This window comes from Sorex fumeus, unplaced genomic scaffold, assembly GCF_029834395.1.
Source record: "Sorex fumeus unplaced genomic scaffold, SorFum_2.1 ptg000048l, whole genome shotgun sequence".
Lineage (NCBI taxonomy): Eukaryota > Metazoa > Chordata > Mammalia > Eulipotyphla > Soricidae > Sorex > Sorex fumeus.
The window spans coordinates 8,026,197-8,035,634 of record NW_026606105.1 but is presented as its reverse complement, the minus strand read 5'-3'; the positions used below and the strand labels follow the sequence as shown (position 1 = coordinate 8,035,634).

Sequence of the window (9,438 nt, the reverse complement as noted above, 5' to 3'; positions counted from 1 at the left end):
CCCGAGTCACTTGGTGCCCCTGATGCAGACCCAGGCTCGGGGCGAGCCGCAGTCCAGGGCCACGAGCCTCCCGGCCCGCAGGGCCCCGCACCCGAGATGCAGCTGTGCCTCGTCTTCCGCGGGGAGTCTGGAGGAGAAGGTGGAGGGGCTCAGGATGATGGGGGAGGCGAGTCCCCAGGGGAAGGGGGACTGAACCACACCCCTGAGCTGTAGCAGGCCCGGGCCCTGCCTGGGCAGGGTGCGGAAGACCCAGTGAGAAGTGGGGGGAGTGACAGGGTGTAAAGGTAAAGCAGACCCCAGGGGTCCTGGCCGTGGAGGAAGGAGGGGAATCCGGCAGCCACGAGGGCCCAGAGCAGAGAGGAGGACGGCAGCCCCGCCTGGCGTTGGGGACTAGAGGGACAGAGGGAGCCCTGCCCAGACCCAGGATACTCACAGTTGGGGTGGCAGAGGGTCCCCATCGAGCCAGTGCCAGCCCTGGGGGCCTCGCCGGGCCCCCACCCATGAATCCACAGTGACCGGGAACCTTGCCAGCATGTCCTGAGGGCAAGAAGCGGGACATGGGCTGTGGGCGCCGGCTCAGCTGACCCGACTCTCCCTGAGCACATCAGGATGGGAACCAGAAACGGAGGTTTGCCAGGCAGGGGAGGGCACAGAGGGCGGGAGCACGGGCTCCACACGCGGGGCCCAGAAACCCATCATTGCTCCTCAAGCACCCCTGAGCACCTGTGCCCCCCAAAACTATAATTATAAGGGGCGGGCCAGATCGATACTACAACAGGTTGGGCATTTGTCTTGCATGTGGCCAACCCGGGTTCGATCCCCAGCACCCTTACGGTTCCCCAAGCACTGCCAAGAGTGATCCCTGAGCACCTCTGTTTGTTGCTGGGTGTGGGGAGGCCCCTCGACAGTTTGGGTCACTTCGGGTGAGCTTCGTGGGCCTGATGGTCTGGGGCGTTAGGACTGAGGAGGCTTGGGGTCCTGGTGCTTTCACTCCAGCCCCAGATTGGCTCACGTCTTCAGTTGTGGACTTTGGGACGATCTGTAGCCCAGCACTGGTCAAGCACACCTGATTCTACAGCCACTAACGCCTTCCAGGCATCCAGCCCAAAACCGGGGTTCTGAGCTCCAGGCCAGATGGGAGCACCCCAGTTCACTACCACTTGGGAGAGGGAGGGATCTCGGCTGTGCTCACCACCGGTGGTGCTGGGAATAGAACTGGCCGCAGCTACAGGAAGACAAGCCCCCCCCCCCCCCCCCCCCCGTTTCGGGGTCCTATGCTCCTGCTGGATAGGGATGTCTGGTCCCCACCCCCACTCCCAGACGCCTCTACTTCTCTGGGCCTTGGCAGCTTTTTGAGGGACACCCCCTCACCCCCCACTACTCACCTGGGTGTGGCTTAGCAGGGGCAGGCTAGCATGGTGGGCATCGCAGAAGGCCTGGCTGGCCTCCCAGGCCCGGGGCTCGGCCGAGAGGTAGATGCAGAGCTCCTCGGACCACATCCAGCCCTGGGGGCACCCGCGACACCGCGCGCCTGTAAGCACAGACCCAGAAAGGAGGGGGGTGGGACGGCGCTGCAGGGCTCTGCACGGCCGCCAGATGGCGCCAAAGGCTGAGTACGTGCGTGCGCGCTCCAGGGTCTAATCTCAGCACCCACCATCCCCACAACCCATGAGACAAATAAACAGCAGAACAGGGTGCAACAAAAACGGGGGGAGGGGGCGGCCCCCCCTCCCAGCAGTGCTCAGGGGCTACTCCCAGCAGAGTGCTCAGCAGCAGGCAGCTGGAGCCCGGAAGCAAACCTGGGTGGAAAGCAGGCCAGCCCCTGAAACCTGGGGCCAGAGCTCTGACCCTCACATGCAAATCTGAAGGTGCAAATTGGAAGCCTTGGGGCCCCACACACTCACCCCAGAGGATAGAGGGGCGCTTGCAGAGCTGCTGCCCCTGTCCCCACCCCGATGGCTTTTGCTGCAGGGTGTGGGCAGGGCTGGGGACGAGGGCAGGGACACACACACACACACACACACACACACACACACACACACACACAACACGTACCTGCTCTGGAGGCCAAGGCGACGATGGACACAGCCGACACTGCCAGGAGCACGGCCATCACCACCAAGGCCCACTGCAGAGACTTCAGGTACATGGGCAGCCCTGGGGGACAGGTCCACAAGGTCATCAGCACGGGGACACCCCCAAAGCGCGAGCCCCACCCTCTGCAGCCACTAGGCTGCGTCAGCCACTCTCCACACCAGGTCCTGGCCATATGGCCCACGGCTCCAGGTAGCGCGGGCTTGAAGGACAACACGTGGGCAGGAGACAGTTCCACAGCTACAGCAGGGCTGGAAGTCAGTCACACAGCTCCAGGCGTGACCCCAAAATATCAGCCCCCCCCCCAAAGAGCCAGTTGCTTCAAGATGGGGAAGAGGGTAACAATGAATCTTAAAGGGATTTTTACCGGATTTCCATCAACTGATAAACGGGTCAATAAACATCATCTGTCCACAGCAAGGGATGTCACCAAGGGCTAGCAACCGCTACCAAGCCACCTCTGCGAGTCAGAGAAGCCGCTCGGCACAGCGCCACATCCAGAGACAGAGCCCCGATTCGTGGCTCTCTAGGCTGGTGGCTGAGCCACTGGGGACGGTGACCAAAATGACAGAGCTTCCTTTTTGGTTACTGTTGTTTGAAAGCCACACCTGGCAGTGCTCAGGGCTTACTCCTGGCTCAGTGCTCAGCGATCACCCCTGGCAGGCTCCAAGGACCATATGGGGTGCCGGGGGATTGAAGCCAGGTCAGCTGCATGCAAGGCAAATGCCCTTACCCACTGTACTACCACTCCAGTCCCAGAACAGGGCTTCTTTGGGGGTGGGGGGGCGAATATTTCCAAAGTGATCGATCCCCTAACTGTAAACATACGAAAGCTTAAGAATTTCTATTTTCAGTGGGAGAATCGCTGGGCTGGGGTGAGAGCTCGAAGTGCTGAGTGCTGAGTTCTCCCCTCTGCAGACGGCAGGGCCAGCTTGGCCCCTGTTCCGCTTGGTCCCCTGCTACCTCCAGGAGCAAGCGCAAAGCACAGAGCTAGGATTAGGCCTGGGACCCAGAAGGCTGCCGGGTGTGGCCCCCAAACAAAACAAATGCGTCAGGCTCTTGAGATAGCCCCAGAGCAGGTATGCAGGCTTTGTGGCTCCGGGTTGGGTCCTTGGCAGGGCCTGGTTCCCTGAGCACGCCCAGAGTGGCCCGAGAACTACTGGGTGTGACTCCAAAAGAAAGTGAAGGGATGGTTTAAATGCTTGCACCAAGAGGGCTATAGAAATCAAGAGTCTTGAAATAATAGTGCTCAAAAGCTGGGAGAAGAAACCAGTCAGCTGGGAAACCTATTGTAGCTGAACTAAATTCAGCTCAGACCTTTGAGAAAGGGGAGGCTGTAACAGCAGGTTAAGGCTCACACCCTGTCCCTGGGGCGCTGACCTGGGAAACGGCCTGGCCAGGCCAGGGGAAGCCCCGCCCGCCCGCCCCTTCCCAAGGCCTTAGTCACAGGAGTCACAAATACTTTCTCCTGTAAAACCAGAGCACACCGCGACTCAAGTCTCCTTCCAATCTCACCTCCAGCCCCTCCGACTCTCCCCCAAACCCCCCAGTTCTGCAGGGGCTTTTTATTTATTTATTTTTTTGCTTTTTGGGTCACACCCAGCGATGCACAGGGGTTACTCCTGGCTCATGCACTCAGGAATTACTCCTGGTGGTGCTTCCAGCCACAAGAGGAAGGAGGGACACAGTCAAGTCACAGGGACAGGCCCCTCCTCTCTGCTTCCCTCCGGTGCTCCTCTCTGGCCCCCACCCAGTTCCCTTCTTGGCCGCCAAGTCGCAGGGTTCCGCCCTCGGCGGGCTCATCCAACCCATCTTATCTTCTCCACTTGTAAGCGCCAACCCCATCCCACCACGGCCAGGATTTGTAGAGTTTAAAGTCAACTGATTTGGGGGAACCTACACTTTGGACGAAGTGCCCCTCCCACCCCCCTTCAGATTTCCAAGAAACACAATGGAAATGAAAGGAGTCATTCGAAGCTTCTGGGCTTGTGGCAACTTGTCGCAGCACCATCAGTCAAATCCCTGTTGGGGCTGGAGAGATAGCACAGTGGGAAGGGAGTTTGCCTTGCACGTGGCCAACCCGGGTTCGATTCCCAGCATCCCATATGGCCCCCTGAGCAACGCCAGGAGTAACTCCTGAGTGCATCGCCCGGTGTGACCCAAAAAGAAAAAAAAAAAAGCCAAATCCCTGTTTCCTGCAGAAGCCTGCATGCTCTCCACGGCCTGCAAAGGCCCTGAGCCACCCTGCATGAACCCCACCAATGCCGAAGCATCCCTGGCACGGAGGCCCTCAGACCTGGGGCCCCTCTCACCGGCAGGCTGTTCCATAGGCTCCTTCCTCCTCACCTTTCCAGGCTTAATAGCTCCAGGAAGCTTTCCCATGCCCCGAAGTTCACCAACCACTCCCTCCGGGTCCCTAGTCCTGGGATTGCTTACACCTTTTACTCCTTCCTTGCAATCCTCCCCCAAACAAATAACACACACACACACACACACACACACAGCACACACACACACAGAGCACAGCCTGGCCACACACAGAGCACAGCCTGGCCACACACAGCACACACACACACACACACACAGCACAGCACACACACCCCAGCACAGCTTGGCCACACACACACACACACACACACAGCACACACACACAGCAAGCACAGCTTGGCCACACACAGCACACACACACACACACACACACACACACACACACCAGCACAGCTTGGCCACACACAGCACACACACACACACACAGCACACACACACACCAGCACAGCTTGGCCACACACAGCACACACACAGCACACACAGCACACACACACACACACACACACAGCACACACACCCCAGCACAGCTTGGCCCCACACACACACACACACACACAGCACACACAGCACACACACACAGCAAGCACAGCTTGGCCACACACAGCACACACACACACACACACACCAGCACAGCTTGGCCACACACAGCACACACACACACACACACAGCACACACACACACCAGCACAGCTTGGCCACACACACACACACAGCACACACACAGCACACACAGCACACACACACACACACACAGCACACACACCCCAGCACAGCTTGGCCCCACACACACACACACACACACACACACACACAGCACACACAGCGCACACACACACAGCAAGCACAGCTTGGCCACACACAGCACACACACACACACACACACACACCAGCACAGCTTGGCCACACACAGCACACACACACACACACAGCACACACACACACCAGCACAGCTTGGCCACACACACACACACAGCACACACACAGCACACACAGCACACACACACAGCAAGCACAGCTTGGCCACACACAGCACACACACACACCTTTTACTCCTTCCTTGCAATCCTCCCCCAAACAAATAACACACACACACACACACACACACACAGCACACACACACACAGAGCACAGCCTGGCCACACACAGAGCACAGCCTGGCCACACACAGCACACACACACACACACACACAGCACAGCACACACACCCCAGCACAGCTTGGCCACACACACACACACACACACACAGCACACACACACAGCAAGCACAGCTTGGCCACACACAGCACACACACACACACACACACACACACACCAGCACAGCTTGGCCACACACAGCACACACACACACACACAGCACACACACACACCAGCACAGCTTGGCCACACACAGCACACACACACACACACAGCACACACAGCACACACACACACACACACACACACAGCACACACACCCCAGCACAGCTTGGCCCCACACACACACACACACACACAGCACACACAGCACACACACACAGCAAGCACAGCTTGGCCACACACAGCACACACACACACACACACACACCAGCACAGCTTGGCCACACACACAGCACACACACACACACACACAGCACACACACACACCAGCACAGCTTGGCCACACACACACACACAGCACACACACAGCACACACAGCACACACACACACACACACAGCACACACACCCCAGCACAGCTTGGCCCCACACACACACACACACACACACACACACACAGCACACACAGCGCACACACACACAGCAAGCACAGCTTGGCCACACACAGCACACACACACACACACACACACACCAGCACAGCTTGGCCACACACAGCACACACACACACACACAGCACACACACACACCAGCACAGCTTGGCCACACACAGCACACACACACACACACAGCACACACAGCACACACACACACACACACACACACAGCACACACACCCCAGCACAGCTTGGCCCCACACACACACACACACACAGCACACACAGCACACACACACAGCAAGCACAGCTTGGCCACACACAGCACACACACACACACACACACACCAGCACAGCTTGGCCACACACACAGCACACACACACACACACACAGCACACACACACACCAGCACAGCTTGGCCACACACACACACACAGCACACACACAGCACACACAGCACACACACACACACACACAGCACACACACCCCAGCACAGCTTGGCCCCACACACACACACACACACACACACAGCACACACAGCGCACACACACACAGCAAGCACAGCTTGGCCACACACAGCACACACACACACACACACACACACCAGCACAGCTTGGCCACACACAGCACACACACACACACACACACAGCACACACACACACCAGCACAGCTTGGCCACACACACACACACAGCACACACACAGCACACACAGCACACACACACAGCAAGCACAGCTTGGCCACACACAGCACACACACACACCTTTTACTCCTTCCTTGCAATCCTCCCCCAAACAAATAACACACACACACACACACAGAACACACACACAGCACAGCACACACACCCCAGCACAGCTTGGCGCCACACACACACACACACACACACACACAGCAAGCACAGCTTGGCCACACACAGCACACACACACACACAGCACAGCACACACACCCCAGCACAGCTTGGCGCCACACACACACACACACACACACACACACACACAGCAAGCACAGCTTGGCCACACACAGCACACACACACACACCAGCACAGCTTGGTCACACACACACACAGCACACACACAGAGCACAGCTTGGCCACACACATACACAGCACACACCCCAGCGCAGCTTGGCCACACACACACACACACACACACAAACACACACACACACACCCAGAGCAGCTTGGCCACACACACAGAGCACACACACCCCAGCACAGCTTGGCCACACACACATACACACAGCACAGAGCTTGGCCTCTAGCCTCAAGAAAGCAGATACTGTATGATGGAGGATTTAGGACCAAAGTTACACACACACACACACACACACACACACACACCCAGCACAGAGCTTAGGACCAAAGTTACACACACACACACACACACACACATACACACACACACACACACACCCAGCACAGAGCTTGGCCTCTGGCCTCAAGAAAGCAGCTGCTGGAGGATGGAGAATAGGACCAAAAGTTTCTCAGTAAGTGCAAGGAAGTGGGGAGGGTTGCCAGAGGTGGACCCAGGGGCCAACCGCGCGGACCCACGTGGGCAGACACCCCCCATCCCGGACCCCTGTTTCCTTCCACCTGTTCTCCGATAGACTTCCCCTCAGTAAGGGGGGAAACTGGAGAAAATTCTTGGATTTGGGATGCGAGAACTGTGACTTTATTTTTTGGAAGTTTGATCGCCACCTGAATTGCCATTTAGTGGTCCAGTGGAGGGATACGGGCATCGGGCCGGCTAGCTGGGACCCCGAGGTCCTCTGCTGCCCAGGCTGGGAGGAGGGGCGTGGATTGGGGGTGCGCGCGGTTTTCCCCGACGGCGCGGGCTCGGGGGGCCCGCGTGGCACGTACCTATGAGCTTTACGGCCCTGGGCAGCTTCAGGTCGTCGGTCTCGGCGCGCAGCGGTAGGTGCGAATCGTCCTTCTCCAGCCCCAGCTCCCGGCAGCGGCAGCGCCACGCGGGCGAGTCCGTGCGGCCCGCGGCGGGGGTGGCCCAGCCGTCCGCGTCGTCGCCGCGCTCCGCCCGGCCCGCGATCGGCGAGGACCCGCGGCCCCACGTGCCGCCCGGGGACGCGGCGGGGGACAGCAGCGGGGACGCGGGGCAGCTGCGGCGGGAGAAGCCGGGCGACTCGGGCACCGGCACGGTGAGGAAGCGCCGCGAGGGCGCGGGCGAGGGCGCCAGGCTGCCCCCCGCGGCGCCCACCGGCGTCACGCGCACGTCCACCTGCAGCTCCACGGGCGCCCAGGGGCCGGCCCCCAGCTCGGCCGCCGACGCCTCGCCGTCCCGGGACAGCTCGGCCGCGCCGGGGCCCGGCGACTCGGGCCCGGGGGCTCCCAGGCGGCGGAAGGCGCCGTAGCCCAGGCTGGGCAGCCGCAGCGGCGCGGGCCGCGGCGAGGGCAGCTTCTTCCCGCCCGCGCCCGCCGCGTCCTGCACGGCCTGGGCCGGCCTCGGGCTCCCCTCGGGCGGCGGCTCCTCCGCGCGGCCCAGCGGCTGCCCCGGCGCCGCGCCCGCCGAGGGCTCCACGGGCAGCCCGGCCCCGGCCGCTTCCTCCGAGGCCGCCGCCGGCCCCGGCTCCATCCCGCACTCGCCGGAGCGCACCTGGACGGACGCAGGTAGAGCCGCCGCTGGGCTTCCCGCCTTGGGATTGGTCCAGCGCTCGGTCTCGCAACGGCGATTGGTCCAGTCGGGCCGCTTTCAAGTTTCCCAAGCCACGCCCCCCCCGAGCGTCCCGCCACGGGATTGGCTGTGGCCCAGGTTCTCGGCTCCCCCGTTGGCCACGCCCGCAGCCCTCCCTCCCCGCTTTCTCTATAGCCTTTGGGAAGCGAAAGGGGGTCCCGGCGAGAACGCTCCGGACCGCTGCAATCCTCAGGGCTGCAGGTGGGAACGTCTCGGAGAGCCCAGAGCCCGGCCGGACGCTTCCCGGTCCCTGGGTCTGGCTCCAGGCATTTCCCCTTCCGGCGCTCTGCCGCGGCGCCGCCCTGCAGAAAAAAGTTTGTTCAGACCTCCGGAGATTCTGAGAATTCAAAAAGTTCAACCAGTCAGAGAGCGACTGGCAAAGTAGCCGGGAGAAGGAAGCCAAGCCCGAAGAGGGTCCCCCTCACCCCGTGACAAGTGCCCGGAGTGTCTGCGGACGTGGGTTCAATTCCCAGCACCCCATACAGTCCCCCTAGATTGCCCGGAGTGATCCCTGAGCACCGCAGAGTATGTCCCCTCCCTATCCCTAAAACGAAGGGAATAGCGGGGGAGGGGGGCGAGGAATCCTTTCTCTTC

At 60.6% G+C, this 9,438-nt stretch overlaps 1 protein-coding gene across 1 annotated transcript; it reads right to left on the bottom strand.

The window, feature by feature from the left end:
* Positions 1 to 8,745, bottom strand: KLRG2 (killer cell lectin like receptor G2). The gene is made up of 5 exons (XM_056124064.1): positions 8,019 to 8,745; positions 2,056 to 2,157; positions 1,386 to 1,531; positions 434 to 537; positions 1 to 127 (listed from the first exon to the last, which is right to left on the bottom strand). The coding sequence occupies exons 1-5, from the start codon at positions 8,743 to 8,745 to the stop codon at positions 7 to 9; spliced, it is 1,200 nt and encodes a 399-aa protein (XP_055980039.1). The 3' UTR covers positions 1 to 6.
* Between the last annotated feature and the right edge of the window lie 693 nt (positions 8,746 to 9,438).